This window comes from Heliconius melpomene, chromosome 6, assembly GCF_056956725.1.
Source record: "Heliconius melpomene rosina isolate 202511_hmr_F chromosome 6, ASM5695672v1, whole genome shotgun sequence".
NCBI classification, from domain to species: Eukaryota; Metazoa; Arthropoda; class Insecta; order Lepidoptera; family Nymphalidae; genus Heliconius; species Heliconius melpomene.
The window spans coordinates 7069449-7090874 of NC_140394.1; the positions used below are offsets into that span (position 1 = coordinate 7069449).

Below are 21426 nucleotides of genomic sequence, written 5' to 3' on the forward strand. Positions count from 1 at the left end.
CATTCTAAGAGATTTGCATGAAAAACGGCACAATGAGAGATAAAAGAATAAAATCCAGTTACTCAAATCGAGAAGTTAGCTATGCTAGAGGATTATTAAGTTTAATTAGTTAAAGAACTGAGAAAAGATGACGCCTATTGTATTAATCCTTCTTTAATTATAGATAGAAATCTCTTTAATCCAAGATATGAAAAATTTATTTAAGGGCGCAGAATATTTTTATCTATCATGCTAATTTTGGAATATCAAATGAAATTAGCTATATAAACTTGAATTCCATCTTCACGTATTATTTTTTAAAAAAAAAAACAAAGAACTTAACTTTATGGTGCCCAAATGTGGCAATCTTATTCCAAACAATCTATATCTATATATGTAATAAAATTGTAACAGATTGCTGTCTATATATGAAAGATATAAGAAAATATATTATTGGGGGCAATAGAACACAAAAAAATATTTTAAAAATGTAAAACATATCTACTAACTATGAACTTATTACAGAGAATACAAAATTATGAGATAAAAACATAGAATAACACACACTCTTTCTCTCTAGTACTGCATTAATTGATATACTGTATCTATGCTTTTTTCTTTCCAGATAGCTATCTGCGACTGAGAGGAATAACTTTGAAATAAAATGTAAGTAACTTTTATATTCTATTAAAATTACATCCTTTATAATAGACTCGTTTATAAGTACTTTACTCGTTATTATAATTCAAACTTCTGTGATGCGAAAAAAAAGCTCATTAAGTCCGTATAGAAATAAATGAGAATTGTTGTTGTGTGAAACATGTTTTTCAAATACAGTGATTATAATGGCCCAATATAGTATTAATCTAAGAAATTATCTTTGTAAATTTTAATAATATCGTTTAAATGTATTCATTAATAAAAAAAATACTTTCAAAAATTGTCCACAAAGCTAACTTTAAGCCGTAAATGTGGTAATTTCTTGTACATATTGAAGAAAAATATTTACTGATAAATATTTTTAGATTCACATGATGATCTTCAATAAAAACAATTACAAACCACCTCTGCTACCAAAAGAAAAAACAACTTTACGCTGTATCCCGCCAATTGCAGGTTAAGCAGAGGAAACCTAGTGTTAAGGCACCTCGTTTCCCACTTTCCGCCAAATTTTTCAGGGCATTGCGTGTTGAGTGGTGGATCTCAACGCCGGGCTTTGCCTTGGTGCCAGAGCGAAAAAAAGAAAATATTAATAAATAATCATTCATTTCTTCGACTGGCGATCGAACCCACAACCTTCGCATTACAGTGACGCCCTTGTGCTCCTGCGCCACGACCGCATCATATAGAATAAAAAAATACAAAACAAAAAGTTATTATTCAAATATAACTTTACTTATTTTTTTTTCTATATTATAAATTTTGCGCACTTAAAATAACAATTCATTAATATAAAGCCTTGCGACAGGCGGCATTAGCGGCGTCACGTGAAATATGGAAATTTCGCAGTGAATAATACGTTGTCTGCCTCGTTGACCGCCGTCATGCGATCACAATGCTTAACATAGATCCTACATGACTTGTGTTACGTCAAATTATAGTTATATTTATGTTGTACAGCTTGGTAGAAAGGATTCGAACCTCGCTACCTGGGGACATATGGGTCTCGACTGATATTCAATTTTAGAGGAAAGTTTACATATTAAACAAAATTTTCATTACATAGTGTTTTTGGTATCAAATTGATATTATTAAAATATCTACATACTTTAATACTTTTTCTCAAATTAAGATATTTAATTAATTAAGGTACTTAAGGAAAAAAAAACAAAATCAACTACCAACAACAATATTTAATTTTAAAAACCAGAATCAGGGATTACTGAGTAATTGATTCCGCTTCCAATGTTGAATTGGTAGCCACAATAATAACCTTTTGTGTGACCAACGCCGTTCTGGCACGGCGGCGGCAATTCATTCAGGTATAAATTTATCATATGTCATCACAGGGACAATGTACCGCTAAATACATGGACGTAAAGTAATCAAATTTATTTTTAAATAATAACTTTAATCCTTCAATTTATAACGCTATGAATTATTGTTTTTTTTTAGCATAGTTAGGATGTGTTTTATTTGTGAGTTCACATCCTATTTATAAGGTAGGGTTTCCACAAAACAAAATATAGAGTTAGATTCCATCACCCGCGTATTTACCTTGGAACAATTTTGTTTTTTTATATATTTTATATGTGGGAAGTAAACATTCTTAATTTAAAATTAACCTAATTACTAGAAAATTGATGGGGCCCCCAATCCATCGTTGGCCCGGGGCCCCACAAATCTAAATCCGGCCCTGCATGTCGCCCATTTCAAACTGTTTAAACATACATCAATAGTGAAATGATCCTCTCAGATTAGCAATGCATAAAGAATCAATTTTAGACAAATCGATCTACATACAAATGTGCTAAATTAAATAACTATATTTGTTGGCTGACGTACTACGATACATATAGGGATTCGTATGTTTTGTATATTCTATGCAGAAATAAACAAAGTTGATACGTAAATACGTTGCTTACATTGTCACGATCACAATGGCTTATCTAATAAAGTGAGTCAGAAGTAATTAAGCCAGTTATTGTAAATTGAAGGGCTCTCAGGCAATCTATGCTTGCATATTCTGCCTTTGTTAAACAAAACCCTTTAGAGAACATTGCCTGTTGTTTGAGATTACTACTGAGTTTCTTAAGAACATTTCTGGTAAATGTAATATTGAAAAGCCATTGTACACGTATTAATACTATATTACTTAATTAATATTATTCTCTATATAGTTTAAAATTATATTTAACACCCTACAACTAGCTTCCTTATAATATCAACTTACTTATATCAACTTTTATAAAATGAATAATAGGATATGTCACTATTCTTAATGTGGTACAGATAAAAAAAAACTCTCTCACTCATAAAAAAAAAACCATCCTAACGAATATAAAAAAAATATCTATGATATTCCAAATGCGGGGCAAAAATATTCTATTCATGGCTGCTCACGCTATTTAATCTATTAGGTAAACTTTTGTATTCATATACACAAAGATGGCAGTAGGTACTGTCCTAGCAAGTAAACAACAAACAAAGCTGTCCATTAGTGTACAAATCCCTACTAAAAACATGCTTCAATTTAAAAATCTTTGTTGTATTCCTCAGGCTCTTAAATGTTTTAAGCTAATTTATTTTTAATTGATTCTATACAAAGAGATTTTGTTTCCGTAAAATTTTCCATCAATAATGAAATATCTACTATACTACATTATATATAATTTAAGTATCTATGTATACCCTAAATATTTAATAAAGTCAATGTTAGGTGAATAAGCACGATGGTTGTGAGTTCGATTTCCACTCCGGGGAATAAAATATTTAATATTTTCATTTCCTCGCTTTGAATAGCCTACCCTCAAGCGTTCTGCGAAAAGTGTGGTTTCACAGGTGCCCTCTGCCTACCATGATGCTTGCGGAATACAGCGTAAAAAATGTAGGTACTAATAAAAGCTAAAAAAATCTAGATTAAATTAGTGTGACAGCAAAAACTCTGTTCAATATTAAATTTACTTACAAATATCATAAAAATGAATCCTTGTTACATAGATTCTGTGAAAGCTGCGTCTGAGTTAAATAAAAAACTTCCTTCGGTCTTTCGGCACCAAGTAGAGAGAGCTTCAGCTAAAACGAACAAATTAAATAACCGGGAATGAAATGTTTATTACCCACGCCGATTTACGAGAAACGACGACATGAAATGACGTCCTAAATTCGTCGCATTTTTGTATGTCCATTTTATTTTATTGTCAGAACGATCTCTATTTTAAGTTTCTATAATTGTTTTATTGTGTAACACTACCACAGCTTCAATAGATATACTGTAGTAATTAACGTTAAAAGTGATTAAAAAAAAAAATACTTCTGTTAATGGAAAAGAATCTATTCGATTTTTAACTGATTGGCTCAGTCGATTTTGATGATTCTTTGTTTATTTGAAAGCTGGTACATCCCACGTGGGGAGAATGAAAAAGGATACACTTCAAGGGTGGTTTGATATGAATTTTATTAGGTTCTGATTATGGTATTCGGTTGTAATTGGTTTTTTGTGAAAAATTATTACAACCAGTTTAAAAGATGTGTTGACTATCTTGAGTGTTTGGGATACAATAGATTTCTTAACTTGGTATTCACCCATGTTATATGGTGATAGCCGTGGCCTGATGAAAAAACGATTCCTAATAGACATAATAGGTTAATAATTTTACCATATGAAAATACATTTTATATGATAACTACGAATAATATTTCTATATGTAATAATATTTCTATACATTCCATAAAAAAATAGTAGTAAACATTTTAGTAATTTGTCTACTTTACCTACCCTTTTTGTTTCCTTCTAAGGTCGTGTCTGTTATATTTTTGCTTCTTTGACGACTGCTTTTTAGTGACATTATAAAAAACCATAATAAAACTAATATTTTAATCATTCTGTGCTCTATTTTGACATTTAAGGAATCTTAAAACGTACGTTTAATTTTATAAAACCTATATTAGGTACTAAAATATTCTATTTGCCTTGCTAAACCTAAGTGTTTATCGAAGTCTCGAAATTTGGTAAAATATGAAGTATCTACACTTAAATTATACACTCCTATTCTGGCTATTTCAATATGTGGTTATTGTAACGTATGATTATACTAAATTCATGAATATCCAATTGTCTGCCCACACTCTATATTTCAAGGTTTTGAGTGTGTCCCTAAACAAATACCGTCACTAAATATGTAAGTATGTCGGAATGATGTAATATAGACCTTTATAATAATAGCATTATTATAGTATGTAAACATGTTAAGGATGTATATTTTAGCTTGAAGCTAAAATCACGCACATAATATGGTAGGCAGAAAGAACCTGGAACTAACGTTGAACCACTTCATCCCCATTAAGACACTTCTGTTCCCCACTTTTCGCCAAATTCTGGAGTCATTGTGTGTTGAATAGCGGAACACAACGCCTCGCTTTGCGTCGTTACCAGAACAAAGAGAAAATTCTAGTTTTCTGAGTAAAATACATAAATAATTGTTATAAGTTATGAGATCCATGATCTCATCCATGAGCGTCATTATTTAAATCTTTAAGTTTGAAACATATTAAATTATTCTCATTTCCATCTATAAAGAATGCATCCAGAACCATCACAACGTGCAGTCATTATATGCGATAAATAGATAATCGACAAATATCTAAATACATAATACCGTATACTTTCGGAACAATCCAATGCCAATGTCAACCTCAAACAGCTTGCCACAGGCTGCCCTGCGGGCTTATTATTGTTATTATATTATTTAGTTTAAATGTTTGTTACTAATATTATCTATATTACCTAATGACCTAGTCAATATACAAAGTAAATATGTACTTATGCCTAACACAATATTCTCTCCTATATGTACATGTACAATTACTGCTATTCCCTATCGACATAGACTTAGACAAATTCGCATAACGTTATCATCTCTCCACCTATGCTGTAATACAGTGTACTGAATCGCCGAAACCAACATAGAATATAGTACAGTTAAAATATTATGTAATTAAATATATTCCACAAATGTTATAAATAAAGTAATTTTCCTTTTTTTATATTACCTATTTGTTTCTATATTACGAATATTATTTAAGCTATGATACTTTATACGAAATTGATTTTTTAAAACGAAAAGGCAAACCGGTCACTTTATCTGATTTAAACCATTTAGACTCCTTCATATAAATTAAATTTCAAGTCATAACTTTTTAATTAATATGAATTAAGTTTAAATTTAATTACTAAATTATATAAGCACAATAGAAAAAATTATATAAATAAAAAGGTACAATATATAATATGTTTTCAGTGATTGCTTTACTACACTTATATATTAATGTTTTTTTTTAAACTATTAATTGTTTATAAATGCCTTATACTACGCTGTACCTGTAGTCGACTCCTGTCATTGGCTGTTGGCGACTGTCATATAACTGTCACAGATTCATTATAATTCAACCTCGCATCCATGCCAAGCAAAACAAATCCGGTTGTCTATGACAACTACAAGCTTCACATAGACGCGTCACCTGCGTCGAAATTTATTAGTTTTATAATTTTATGTGATTAAGAAAATTGTGATAAGTGTGATTTTATACAAATCTTCGTGATAATATTAGTGATAAGATTTGTTATGTTATCGTTGATCATCGGGATATATTACGAGGTAAGGAAGCGGAGAAGACAATGTCGTCAAGATTTGTTTAGAATTTGCGGGATCGATAACCCGGTCGGCTAGCCATGAGGCGCGACGCTGAGGTTATGTTGCGAGTCGCGAACCAGTATCCGAGTTCAAGTAACGGTCCCGCGGACCAGAGCGAGCCGACTCGTGTTACGGCTGCAAAATCCGGTCGGACTTAGGACAAGTTAGTTTATAATAGCGTCTAGATCCTCATTAGCCGCCCTCATTCCGTTGCGCTTGCCACAAATTATCACTGTAAATAAATACTTGAGTATTTAGCTTTGCTTTGATTCGAGGAGTTACTCCCACACCCTACTCCTTTAGCGCTCGAAACCTTTTGACGTTCCTTATGAGATGTGCGCCTGTTTTCCAGCTTACCCTGCCTGCAGTGCGTGCCAAGAGCCCCAGAGTCCCAGCCATTAGATTGAGTGGAGTGTCCCCTGCCCACACGTAGCCCTGTAAGAAGTCAAAATTCCACGAGACACTACGGATACCTCCTCCAGCATGGAACTGGAGAAAGCCCCCGCTCTCCATGAGGAAGACTCCAAAGTAACCCTCACTATCAGATTGATTATGCAGGGCAAGGTAAGAATGTTTGCACTTCTTTTGAAAAATAGTATTTTATTGATATTATTTTCTAGTAGCGTTTATTGTAAGATTGTGCTTTTTACCTTCTCTTCTGAGTTGCAGCATCAATGAATAACAAGCTTTAGTAATGAAATTTCATTCCATTAATTTTGGTTTAGTTTTCTTAGGGAAATTACAAGCCTAACAAATAAAAAATTATTGAAGTACTATTATTTTTTCTAACATTTTATTTCCACTGAAACATTATATCCCATTTCTTGTTTTCACTACCAGTTCTATATTTACCAAATCAACAAAATTAGATTAGTGTCAATTTTATATGCATATATGTTTTTCATATTATTTTAATATTCTATTTAATTTAATTTGAAAATTATCAAAACAAACGAAAACATAACTGTTATCAAATTGTCATTTAATGACTTATAAAACAGAAGTATGTTAATCTAATATGACATTGATATTTAAATCTTGTTAAGAAACTAGCACTTGTATGGATGCTTAGTGCAATATCCTGTTTATATATTACCTTGCTCGCTTAAAGTAGACTTTAATAACTGTTAACTAACAATAAGTATGTTCTTAACCTGATTAGTTAGTATTTAATGTATTTAGTAGAAATCTAACATTTATTATTATCACACTTCTCACTTCATGTTTGATTCACATAAAATTAGAAAGTGATTTCTTTTTAAATCAATGATGCAGAAAAGATACTACAATAAATTGATTCAGATCGCCTTGGAAATTTAATAATAAACACATAATTTTCACATCATATCTACTCCTATTTTATAAATATATATGTAAACATTAATATAAAATAATGCTGTAACATGTTACAATTTCAAACTAAATGTAGACTTTGAAATTTAATTATTTTACACAAAGAACAATACCTTACAAAAATAAAAAATATTTGCACTGATGAAGAACTTCTAATTAAATAACAAAATGGCTCTCTCGGCCATAAAATGTATTGATGTGAATGTCTACCTATGTGATGTGTCTAGTACCCAGTTTTAATTGGCTGTAATCCAATATAAAGTATAAATGGCGTCTTGCCAGCTATTGGCACTCTCCCTGTTCATCAAACATGTCCATTTGTTTCTTTTCTAATTAAGATTCATGTTAATTATTTTTTTGTTTCATCATTCTCATTAGCTTTTTATTTTGCATTGAAAAACTTTAATTCTCACACTTCAATCTCTATTTTTATTATATTAATATTTATGTATTATTATAAAGAAAAAATTAAACTTTGTTTCATAAACAATTGTAAGGTTAGTAATTAAGTACTTATCAAAACATTCCTCAATTTATACTATAATTTTGAAATATTTTCTGTGTGAGACAATTGTGGTGCAGTGGCATTGTCTGATAGTAAATGTGACGATTGTGGGTTCGACTTCCCACTTGGGGGAATGAATTATTTTTAATTCTTGGTTCTGGTAAGTAGACAAAGCACAGCATGGAGTTCTGTCTCTCCACATGCAATATCATGAAGATTGGGCGAGAAGTACACGGTAAACTGTGTTAACACCTGGTTCCCTCTGCCTAAACCCTGCTGTATGCAAAATGCAGCGTGAAGCTAAAAAAAGATTTGTAAATATACTGCTTGTGGGCGCTGTAACTTATAAATAATTCGACACAATGCTCGCTATATTTACAATTTCATGCATTTGCATGTTAATGCACATAAATTGTTAAGCCACTATGTAAAGCTTGTGTTGAAGTTCTTCGAACCAAACGCACTTTGGTCGTCCATCCTGCATCTATTTGCGTCGTTTCAAGACGTATCACCCGAGATCCTAGACTGACGCATACATTGTTCACATACTGCAGAAGTCAACTGTTGATGCCAGGAACGAACGGTTACGACGCCGACTCTAAAACTGTCATTGTGCATCCCTCACTATTATTGCAGTAAAGAAACGCTATGCTCCCGTCTATTATTAGATAGCAGACAGGAAATCTTTTGTACGATATAAATCTTCGTGCATTCGCATTAATTATGCGTGCGCGTTGCACAATACTTGCCAATGCTTATCGCCTCGGCATACGGAAGTTTTTTCAGTATTTCGAAGTTATATTTTACGTTTGGAGCCACGAAATTCTATATCTTAATTTTTTTCTTTTCTTTTCTTTTGTAGGAGGTTGGCAGCATTATTGGAAAAAAAGGAGAAATCGTTAAAAGATTCAGAGAAGAGGTTGGTATTAATATATTTTGACTACTTTATAAATAAATATTTGCTTATTTGTTTATTTTAATGTTCAATGTTATTATAATTCAAACAAAGAATTTGTTTATTTTATTGATTATTTGTTATAATTGGTGTGTATATGAACTTGGCCTTTTTTCAGTCTGGGGCAAAAATCAACATATCAGATGGATCGTGTCCAGAAAGAATTGTCACAGTTACTGGAAACACTAGTGCTATATTCAAAGCATTCACACTCATTTGCAAGAAATTTGAAGAGGTTTGTATATGTCTCAATAATTATTCTATTTTAAGTAGTATAAAAAAATCATTCAATACTAGCTCATACACCACCCAATTGTGCCTCGAAGTTATCTTACACAAATATTAATTTAAAGAATCTTTCAAACTAAAATAGAAGCTGTGATTGGAAACTAATAATAACATAGTAAATATTTATTATTTGATTATATTTTTTAAGACCAAAATGAGCCTCTATTCCATTATCCTGTAAACCTTGTTATTTGACATGTCTGTTTATAGATGGAGACTAGAGACATATCAATTATTTTACTGATGAAAGGGACTGCACAAATATCAAATAATACTTAACATAAGATTTATATATTTTTATAAGTCAATCTTCATACTATTGTTCTATCAAACCGTGACTCAGTTATATACAGGTTGATTTCTTTTCCATTTCTCCACAATGGCGTCATATATCTTTTAAGTCCAAGTTCATAGAGAAGAAACTATTTAGAACTCCATGGATTGGTTTTGGTTTCCATTCGTTTGTCGTTGTAAAATGAGCTTAGAGTAACGCTTGTCACTTACGACACAAGTGTGGCATACATTTACACTGACCTCCACTGTCGACATCAAATTCAAAATTATTCTCCTAGTGCTGTTCATAAATCATAATCCTTCCACATGTAATGCCTTCAGGATGAACACGAAAACTGGGTATCTTAACACTAGGTTCCCATGTTCCCTCTGCCTATTACGTACGGGATACAGCGTGAAGCTTAAAAAAATATAATCTATAATAATTTTAGTAATATGCTATATTGCAGTGGTGCTCACAGTTCAATGAGGGCGGCGGCGGCGGGTCGCGCGCGCCCATCACACTGCGCCTCATCGTGCCGGCGTCGCAGTGCGGCTCCCTCATCGGCAAGGGGGGATCTAAGATTAAGGAGATTCGTGACGTCACAGGGGCCAATATACAGGTGAGCGTTAAAAATACTTTTTTTTTTTTCAATTTTTTCAGGCATTTAGCTGGGTATGTACAAAGAGAATTTAGCGTTAAAATTATCAATTTATAGTTTGTGTTGAATTTCGAGACATTATGTGGTAAAACTCAACAGCGCGCTTCTGCCTACCAGAACAAGGAAATCAATATAATAAGTTCTTGAATAGTTTGAACTCAAAACTGTAGCATTTACAATCTGACACCATTTACGATACCATGATGTCCATAATGACTATATGTATTCTGTGTTAAATTATATATTGCTCTATATATATTGCTTTTCAATTACAAAAATAATTTGTTATTCCCTAATTATGACTGACGTTTATTTGCATGGTAGTCATAAAAACAATCTTAGTTTATGTAATCACTATAAGTTTTGCTAGGTTTATGTTAAAATTAAACACGTGATACGTGATTTCAAACATAATATTTTATTTACCCTGTAGTAAATATTTATTATAATAAATAATAATTACAACACAATTTAAAACTAGATTTAAAAGACGCTAAAACAAACTTAAAAGTGTTAACTAACATAAAGAATATTTTTAATTGTTTTTCATCACTTAAAAACTCTTTAAAACTCAAAGTCTATATGCCATTAATATTCATTAAAATGACATAAAAGCAAATTGCTTGAAAGAAGATTGCTTTATTCAATTTTATCATTTTAACTCTACAATTTAATAATAAATTGCAGGTAGCAAGTGAAATGTTGCCAAACTCGACTGAAAGAGCTGTGACAATCAGCGGTACATGCGACGCCATTACACAATGCATTTACCACATTTGCTGTGTTATGCTGGAGGTAATTATGTGAATTAATATTGTTTTTTAGCTTAGCAGAGTAGGCAGTGGGAACCCAGTGTCAAGACACTCCGTTCTCCACGCCTTAAACATATTGCATGGCGAGTGGCGGAACTCCAATGTCGCGCTTTGTCTTGCAAGAAATTATCTTGAAATAAATATCGAACTCACAACTGTCGCGTTTACAACGGGTCAAATAAATTATTATATATTTTATTATTTTATATACATAACAAACTATTTATTCTTTATACAGAGTCCACCAAAAGGCGCGACGATTCCATACAGACCAAAGCCAAATGTAGCCGGACCGGTTATATTAGCGGGTGGACAAGCATACACCATACAAGGAAACTATGCTGTACCCGCACAAGATGTGAGTAGCTTTCTAATATGACAGAGTATACAGGGTGGAATTGTCAGCACCACTTTAAATGAAACCACAGTTTTAACTACTCTATAAAAGCCTAATGTAATTCGGAAAAAAAATAATTCCCAATAATGAAAAAGTATTTTTTTCAAACAAAATAAATAATAAAATTATCGTTTTAAAATAAAACGCCATTTGTAAAGTATAACATAGGCACGCACACACTTACCTGTCAAATCGGAAACGTCGCACTCGTATGTGTGCATCACACGAAATACAGGTATGGATAAAAATCGTGAAATGAAAAAAAAATCCTACGTCCAAACTGTTGAGGTACCTTGTTTAATTTCTTAGGTGTGGGTTTGAAATATATTACCCTATATGCAGTTTCAATAAAAGAAGCGCTGCCTCTTGCACCCTGTATATGGAAAAATAGCTTTGATAAGTAAATGTGTATAAGATTAAGACTTAAAAATATCTTGTTAAGTCATAATTTAGCCTTAGGTTTAGAGTAAATATTTGGAATTATAAAATTTTGGAAAGTAATCTAATGAAAACAATGATATGGGGAAAAATGCAGACTGTCTGTAAAGTTATATTTTTGTTAAAAGAAAGTAGGTATCTAATCTGTTTAGTTTATTAATTGCAATTTTTTTAAAAATCATCTTGGTAGTTTTATATAGGGTAAACCGTAGGGTAGGGGAGTAATTGCTCAATTTAAGGAAAATAAATAAATATGTTGACTTTGGACTATTTAAGTTTGGATATAATTTTCTAATTGTTTTTGTTATTACGTTTATCTATAAAAAAGACTATAATGGTAGATTTTTATAATACCAATTTTGTAAAGACAAGTTTTAAGTTTTTAAAAATTTATAAGATATTAGTTCACATTCTACCATTTTTGCATTAATATTACTAATATTAAATCTATATTACATTTTGAATTCTAATCTTTAAATGGACACTACTGAAGAAATTAATACTTTATACAAAGAGTAATATATATTAAATAAGTCTCTTAGAGTGTGGGCATTAGCTCTTTCGTTTACCTTAATATATAATAATTGTGTATATGTAGGATGTAGGTTTATTAAAGTAAGTTTGTTGTTTTTACTTATTTGTGTAATAAAATTTATGTGTATTAGCTATAAATATGTTTAAATAAATTGTGTAATTAAAATAATGTGCGATAAATAACCTGTAGTAATATTTTATGTCGCACTTTATTTACGTGTCATTATAATGTCCTTCATTAAAGGTTACACAATTAATACGTGTATGAAATTTACATTATAAAGGTTGATTTTACGACATATCTCACTCTTACAAATACAGCGGGTTCAAATCCCGTTCAAAAATATATAAAAATGCTAAATTAAATGCTGATAGACCATATATAGCTTAAGAAAAAAAAGGTACAATATCTCGAAAATTTGACGGTTATTGGGAAACGAAGTGTTTTAACACTACGGCCCCTTTACGGGAAAGAGCGTGAAAAAGAGCGCGTTAGTTACGGTGTGTATGGCAGGCGGTGTGCGCGCCCGTGTTCCCCGTGCTCGAGATGAAGCCGCCGCTGGTGGGCGCGCTGCCGCCCGCGCACCTGCTGCCGCCGCTGCACGAGCACCACCTCGTGAGTCACGCCCCCACCCCACCCGACCTCATGTACCCGCGACGATCTGTATTGTAGACCCGGGAGAACTTTACTACTCTATTGCCTATCTCTGTTATCTATATATAGTCTAGTCTAAACCAATAACTACCCGCGAAAACTTCTTTATATTTACTGCCCATCTATTTTATAGATCCGGCAGAACTTTTAGTACTTTACCACCTAACCCTGTTATCTATAGCCTTTCTCAACAACTATACCCGCGACTTTTTAGTACATTACTACCAAATTATATTATGTATTATAGACCTGATAGAACTTTAGTACTATACTACTTATCTCTGTTATCTATAGTCTATACCAACAACTTTACCCACAAGAACTTTTAATACTTTACTGCCTATGGCCTATGGCTAGGCAATCATACAACTTTAATTAGCCTATAATATAGATATATTATTACAGACCTAGGATAACTTTAGTACTTTACTGTCTATCTATATTGCAGAAAAAAGTAAAAAGAATTTAATACCAAAATCTAGAGTCCCTTTCAAGTTACGTTCCGGGCTCTATATTAGGACGCCAATGTACTGTAGAGAAATACTTACTAATCTTATGCCTGTATTCTCTATACAGACATGTTTCACACGTCACTAAAATAAAAATATATGTCTTTATTTAATATCTTTGATTAGTCTTTATTTGAAATATCTTAAAAACTTTTCCCAACCTATATTATATACCAAGAAGTACTTTACCATATTCTATGATTGTTTAGTTATGTATGTTCGTTGTGGTGTTTAGATACCTAGTGTACTGTGATTGTGATTTTTAGAGAAGTACCCATAACAGTTTCAGTTTTTCATCTACTTAATGTCGATTGTTATTTGCTTTAAGCTATTGAAATATAAATGACTAAAATAAAGAGACGGGTAACAAAATATATATCTATGAGGTTGAGTGGGTTAAGGAGTAACTTTATGTGATTGGTGCTGCCCCATATCCCCTTAAACGGTTTGGATGTGTTTCCATCGTAGTTGTAACAACTGAAAACAAAATACTTAGAACTCCCAATGGTGTGGAATGTTATAATATATAATTTACTTTGCGCTGATTGATACCCCCGCTTTCAAATACATTATATATTCGGTAACCTGCTTCGACAATGCACGTGACCCCCAGTCCTGTAAATTAGAGCGTTATATGAAAGTCATAACAGTAGATAGTATACCATTTTTCAGCACGTCTATATTTTTATATACCCTCATTCATCGTATACAATATATTAGTAGTTACGAAGTAATATTTATATCAAGCTTTATCTGTTTGTTTTCTGGCATCGCCGAGACGACCCTAACGTACAAACATTCGCTCACATTGAAATGGCGCAAAAGTTTTTTTTTTTTAACATTCCTATACTTGCACCTATCCCTGTTTAGCCTTTACCACACCTTCTTTCTTTGATACGAGTTAATTATTCGTTTAACTGTGAAGTGCATGATATACATGTCACAAGTTTTAGTTTTAGAATTCAACTCGAGTTGACCTCATCCTAGTTACATTTTGAAATGCATTTTTCACGGGCAGCACCACTCTAAACTCACAATGTGGTGGAATCGGGCAGAGGAAATTCGCATTTCTGTTCCCTTAACTGGGTTCTATGTAAAATAAAGTTAAAAATGTAATAATAGTATTTAAATGTTTACATATCATTCTAAAATTTTATTTTTACCCAGGCGACCCTTTCCAGCGATCCTATCCCGACCATGACAACGAAGATGAAAACAAGCAGCTGGAGCTTGAAAAACTGTTATTATAATACTAAAAATAGAATAATTATATGACATCTATACATTGATACGTGAAACGAAAACTTTTTCCCGCTTTTTACGATAATTGTGCGGAAATATAAAATTGACAAATTTATACTTTAAGAAGAGTACTTTTTTAAATAATGAATAAAAAAAATTGTAAAAATCAATGTTTGATAAGGAAACTTTAGTATAAAGCGACATGCACGTTGCCATGGCAACACGTATTATATGAGTCAATTGGTTTTCTAGTATTAATAAAATAATCAACTTTTCAGATGGGTGGATTAGCTAAATCGCCGCTAGCAGGGTTAGCTGCGCTCGGACTCGGTGGCCTGGGACCAGCGAATACAGGCGGCCTTAACCCAGCTGGTGAGTAAAGTGGAAATTTTAATATTTAATCTATTTACTTATAGTACATTAACGTTTTTTAAATGATAAAGTAAAATATAAACAGCTTGATGGATGGATGTATGAGTTTTGGTAAACTAATTTAAAAGGTAAAAATGTTAAGGCAAAATTAGAGTTGTGTCTTGGCTTGTTAAGTACTAGAACACAATTAGTCTTTAGACATTTTAAAAATTTTGTAGGGCAGTCATACTATAAAAGTTTTCTATCTCCATTTAGCGGAATGGGTAAGGTTCTTTGCTATGATATTCCATTCTCCATTTTAACTCCTTTTTTACGCTTTCAAGCTGAATCTCATATATAGCAAGGTAGGCAGACTAACGTCTAAATGTTAAAATACAGTGTATCACAGTTTGTGTGACAAGTGTTGGGGCCGCTGCTCCGCGATGACTGTTTTTAAAGATATTTCCGATTGCGTAGCGGAACCTAACCCCGCATTATATTTCAATGAATATAGATAATGGTGTTTGTACAGCGTTGGCGGCGCTCGCCGGCTCTCAGTTACGCACTTCGAGCGCGTCCCGCAACCAACCCGCCACCAACCAGCAGTCGCACGAGATGACCGTGCCTAATGAACTCATTGGATGTATTATTGGCAAGGTATGTACATTATTTGTTTAATGAGTTTCATACTTCGCTCCGCCTAGAACAAAGCAAAGACGGAACCTAACGCCGCATTTTGGCAACTAGAATGTAGAGATAAACATAATTCTAATCCACAACGTTTGTAGTCAGCTGCTGTCTTACCAGGCCAAGGCTCTCTTCGTGTTTGTGCATAAACAAGAGTAAAAAAGATTGAAAAATATATTTTTGGTGAATAAATTTTTTAACAAATCTTTGTCTTAGTGTTACCAAAGTACAAATGTTAGCTACAATTTTATTTGTTTTATATTATTGTATATATAATTATATAAATCAAAAGTAACTTTTGCTTATTTTTGTAAAGAGGGTATGTACAAATTATACCTTTTTACTTTTTTAAATAAAACGTAACAATTAACTCTAGGGTGGCACCAAAATCGCCGAAATCCGTCAAATCTCAGGTGCAATGATCCGGATATCCAATTGTGAGGAGCGTGAAAGTGGCAGTACCGATCGTACTATCACAATATCCGGCAATCCTGACTCCGTAGCATTGGCCCAATATCTCATCAACATGAGGTAAGTCATATCTTGCAGTATATTATATTAAAATAATGGAAAATGTGCCTCTCTCTTCCTTTTATACATTTCCTAATATCTTGTAACCTATTCATCCATAGTGATGCCTTAGCCCACCTTTAAGGAACAGTTTGTTTGATTCCACCTGAACATCCTTTGATTTGTCTTTTACCTTTGTTGGGGCGTTTCGATGACCTAGTTAGATTTTTTTTAATTATGATTATTAAGTGTATGCGTCTCGGTCTTATATAATATGGTATTGTGTATTTATATGCTTATGGCGAGTTTAAAAAATGAATAGGTAAATTATGTGACGATAAAATGTGAAAAAAAATTGAAAATTTTAAACGTTCAAGTCAAATTAAAGCCTAATTATTTGATTTAAAAAGATAAATTATTACAGACATAAAAAATATAATGTATCTTTATTTGAAAGTGAAAGTTTCAATTAATTCAAGTTAGAGTCAAGAAATTATATAAAACAAATAATACGTATAATTAAATAGTCATACTGATAAATTAATGACTTATTATATATTGTTTATCTCCGATCTTATATCAACGTAATTTATACGTTACATTTATGGCACCAGAAGACATCAGTAGGATACATACAGTATGTATCCTACTGATGTTATAGCTATCAAGTATCAAGCTCCTGTTTCCTTACTGTACTTAAACACTGAATTCTAATCATTAAAACACAATCAATACAACAAACTTAATAGTCATTAAAGTAAAGTATGCTTAATATTTACTTAGGGTGAATGTTAAGTTGTGTTCATTTTATTGCATAAAATAATCACATCGTAATTTGACTAAACTTATTAAAGTTCAAGTTCATCCATTCGAAGCGTAATAAGCAATGCGCAACTCCAATATATGAGAGCGGACGCCAGTAGAAGTAGGCTGTAGGATCTATCGTTATACCGGTCGGCATCGAGACGTCCCACCTCGCCTCGCCCTACAACGCCTACAACGTCCTGTCCCGCGCAGTGTGGAGCTACAGAAGGCGAACCTGGAGGGCGGCACGGCGGGCGCGGGAGGTGCGGGGGGCGCGGGCGCGGCGGGCGGCAGCGCGGCCAGCCCGCTCGCGTCCGCCATCCCGCTGGCGCAGCTGCTCAGCAAGAGCGGTGCGCTGGGCGCGCTCAGCTCGCTGTCGGCGCTGGGCGGCCTATCCGACCTGCTGGCGGGCGCCGCGCCCGTGCAGACCACGGGCGTGCACCGCGCGCACAAGTACCGCCGCGACGACGACCCGCCCGCCTCCAAGGCCAAGGAGCGCAACAAATACAACCCCTACTAGACCATCTACTTTAATGTAGACCGCTCGATTGTTATGTAACGCAATTTTATTTTGACCAAATTATATGTCGTCTCTAAGCGTTGGGGGGTCTCCGTGGCCAAGGAGCGCAACAAACAACCCTTACTAGACCGCCCTTCCACTCCAAAGCACTTGCCTAGTTGCTAGCCTAGTGTACACCGCTCAAATATTACATGACGCAATTTTTAAAGAATTTCTTTGAAAAATTTCAACCTGCACCCCTCCTGTTTTAACATTGCCCTTACACGTTTTTCCGTTCAAACCAATTTATTTATATTTTTCACTATTATTTTAAAAGTTAGAGTGGGGCGAGACGCATATTATTTTATCAAACGATTGATTCTGTGGATTGAAAATGCTTAACAGAAAAATACAAATAAGAAATTTAAACTTCATTGTCGTTTTTAAAATTATGTCTATAAACACTACATGCAAAGGTCTGATGAAAAAAAATGCTTCCATTCCAAATATGAGTAACCCCCCCTAAATTTTATTACTTGCAGTTCTCTACAAACATCTGAAAGACCTTCACATTGACAGTTTTGAAATAAAGTGACTGTAACGTACGAACAGACAGACATGACGAATCTATAAGAGTTCTGTTTTTTGCCATTCATCTACAGAATCCTATAATAAGAAGCACCGTAGGTACATTCCGGGTGCACTCCCCTTAAAAATATTTAATGCATTTTTTTTGATTAAACAAACAAACTATGTTACGCATTACGTAATATCTTATTTCCCCCTAAGTTGCGTTACGTAATACTTGAACGCCCCTGATATCTGATTGTATGCGATGTGCATTATCAATGAAATATTGTTTATTTTATTTTGTAATTTTATGAGTGTATTAAAATTTGTTTCGAGTTCGTAGTGTGTCTCGTTTGAGCGTGTGTGTGATGCACTTTGAATCTCGACTCTAAAAAAAAATTTAAAAGACTGTTACGTCTACTTAGGTATATACAGGTTGGGAAGTAATAACTCGATACGAATTTTCTATTCGATATAGAATTTGTCGTTGCACAGACTTTTGTTTTCTTTCAATTTACTTCCATTTAGCTGTCATGTATCAGTCGATCTGACAGCTTAATAATTGTGCATGATGATAACAAACAAAGGTTGTTTGTATGATTGAATTGAAAGCGATTATTTATTTTTCTATAACGTATAATATTTTAATTTATCACTTACACATATTCTCATTTTAATTCAAAGCACCGATATTAATCGATATTTATGAATCAACCGTAAATCGATAGATTACTCACATAATAAACATCGATTTTGTATATTAATAAATAACGTAGTTAACATTATATTCTCAAACTGCCACGTTCAATCAACGCGTAATATAATTACATATATTTTATTACGATACAATTGGTACTATTTATTGCGTTTGCCTGCAAAATGTGTAGGCTAATAACATTTTTCATGACATGGTATAAACAGTAAGGTAGAATAAATTGAATATTTTTATAATATATTCAACAAAAATCGTAATCGTAAATCGTATAAAATAGATTTCTTTTCAATTATAGAATTTGCGGTTTAGTATTGTTATAGCTGTATTTAAAATTTAGTATAACTTGTAAAATCCAAAATATGTTTGTTTTTTTTTTGTAAATTGCCCTACATTTCAATAGAGATAATATAAAAAGAAATAGCAACAAAAGTTTAAATTATTTTAATTTACTAGACATTATTGATTTTAATCAGAAGGTAAAGAAAAAAAAAGAAAGATTTAGATGCGTGAAAAACAACAATAAGGTGGTACAGAATGTCCACCATTTTATTTATTTTAAACTGTATTGTTTGGTCACTATTATATTATCTCAATGAACTGTAGATTTTCTTTTTTTATTACTTTTCAATCTGCATGTTTACTTTGTAGATGTTCATTTTATTTATTACGTTTAAGTTATAGTTTATAGTAAATAAACTTGTATAATTAATTTTTATACTGTAAATTTTAAAATTTTGTGTCTTGTATTATCCAAAGAGGGCAAAATAATTTTACACATTTTGACAAAAGAAATATCGAAAATAATTAATTTATTCCTTTTTTGAGTGATCAACAAAAAACCAAAAGCAATAGACATCTAATAATATCTAGAAATGTGACAATAGTAGAAATTACGTAGAAGCTTAAGCTGTAGGTATACAGAGTGCTTCGCGTTTTAATGATTGTATAGAAGGCTATTGTAATTACAATACAGGGTGTCTAGCGAACACATCAAACTATACTTCGAAATAATTAAGATGATATATGTTTTACTTTACTCTTTTATCCTAGAATTGTGCTCTTATAGTATAATTAATTATCGTTGTTTTTTAATATCTTTGTCGTTCTGACCAGACAAGTTAATATTTAAGATACTAGAAAAATCACGCTTTGTATAAAATGATTCAAAATTCTTTAGAAAGATTAAATTACATATTAATATGTAATTTAATTATTCTCAAATATTTTTTTGCGTTTTGTACTAAAAGAGACGATTTCCCAAGATATCTACAGAAACAAGACTTTCCATTTTACCTCTTAAAGTCCATAGAAAAAAGGTTGCAAAACGAATAATTCGCGTTTCCCGTCTAAAAGTTTCTCGTAAGTAGGCTGTTTTATGCTTAAATCATACCAGAAGACATTCAATTCTGAGATAAAAGATGTCTACATTTGATTTCCCGAATCTTATGAAAGCACAAGAAAACATCTCAAGAACTCATATTTATGAAGTGTAGTTTGATGACGATAGATGAGTCAAAACTCTGTATATTTTTTTAAATTAATCTAGATCGTCGTTTATAAGAATTGAATATATAAAGAGCGGTTATTTAACTGGTAATTTTATTGATTGAATGGATTTTAAGTTTACGCGACTTTGAGTTATATGATATAATCGTCATTCGATTTATTATTTCATCTACACTTAATTCTTCTCTTTTTACGATATAATCACTTGTAAACACATTTAATTGCACGCTTAAAAACAAATCTACAGCATTGAGAAAATTGAATTATGTCGCTTGGCTTAAAATAAAGCCACTGCCGAGAGACGCCTATTAAACTTTTATAAGTAGTTTTATTATTAAGCGTGCAACTGTATTTACAATTTCAGGTCATAGGATAGGCGCTGTTGTAGAACGGAATGTTTTTATATTTTATAATATTATAATAACTGATTAGTTTTTAGAATCTGAAATAGAAATAGAAAGCGGTGAGAATATTATATTAATAACAACGTTTTACCTTTACACGTACGTCGTTAGTTAGGGCGAACTTAAAATCGAGGTCCAATTCGAATGTTTAAAAGTTAGATATAGTTCCAGGTGAATGCAAATTATTTGCCTGCCGGTATAATTTTATTTGTAATTTAAAAATCATGTTAACTTTAAGATAGACTTTCTTTTCAGGAATCGTATTCGCTAGTATTGTTAAGAAAAAGTGTTAAAAACTTACTTAATAAAATCATAATAGAATGTGTGTTTTTCCTTACCCTATTCTGTTCTATTAATGTTACTATTATACATCATTTTAATATAGTATGAAAACAAAGCTTCCTCTAGATCCACGCCAAATTCCC

The 21426-nt window shown here is 32.4% G+C and overlaps 1 protein-coding gene across 17 annotated transcripts in view; it reads left to right on the plus strand.

The window, feature by feature from the left end:
• Positions 1-21426, plus strand: part of LOC146538264 (poly(rC)-binding protein 3-like) — a 178297-nt gene that overhangs the window by 151763 nt on the left and 5108 nt on the right. For 4 of the 17 annotated variants that reach the window (XM_085186469.1, XM_085186467.1, XM_085186471.1 and 1 more), the window contains 12 exons: positions 605-645; positions 6685-6896; positions 9053-9109; positions 9264-9380; positions 10177-10329; positions 11056-11163; positions 11419-11538; positions 13064-13165; positions 15234-15327; positions 15821-15963; positions 16370-16524; positions 17521-21322. In XM_085186469.1, the coding sequence (XP_085042595.1) occupies positions 6816-6896; positions 9053-9109; positions 9264-9380; positions 10177-10329; positions 11056-11163; positions 11419-11538; positions 13064-13165; positions 15234-15327; positions 15821-15963; positions 16370-16524; positions 17521-17827 (1437 nt within the window). In that variant the 5' untranslated portion in view covers positions 605-645; positions 6685-6815 and the 3' untranslated portion in view covers positions 17828-21322. Of the gene's footprint in view, positions 1-604; positions 646-6105; positions 6297-6328; positions 6567-6684; positions 6897-9052; positions 9110-9263; positions 9381-10176; positions 10330-11055; positions 11164-11418; positions 11539-13063; positions 13166-15233; positions 15328-15820; positions 15964-16369; positions 16525-17520; positions 21323-21426 lie in introns of those variants that run through there. The other 13 variants (XM_085186474.1, XM_085186484.1, XM_085186475.1 and 10 more) reach the window with 13 other exon arrangements.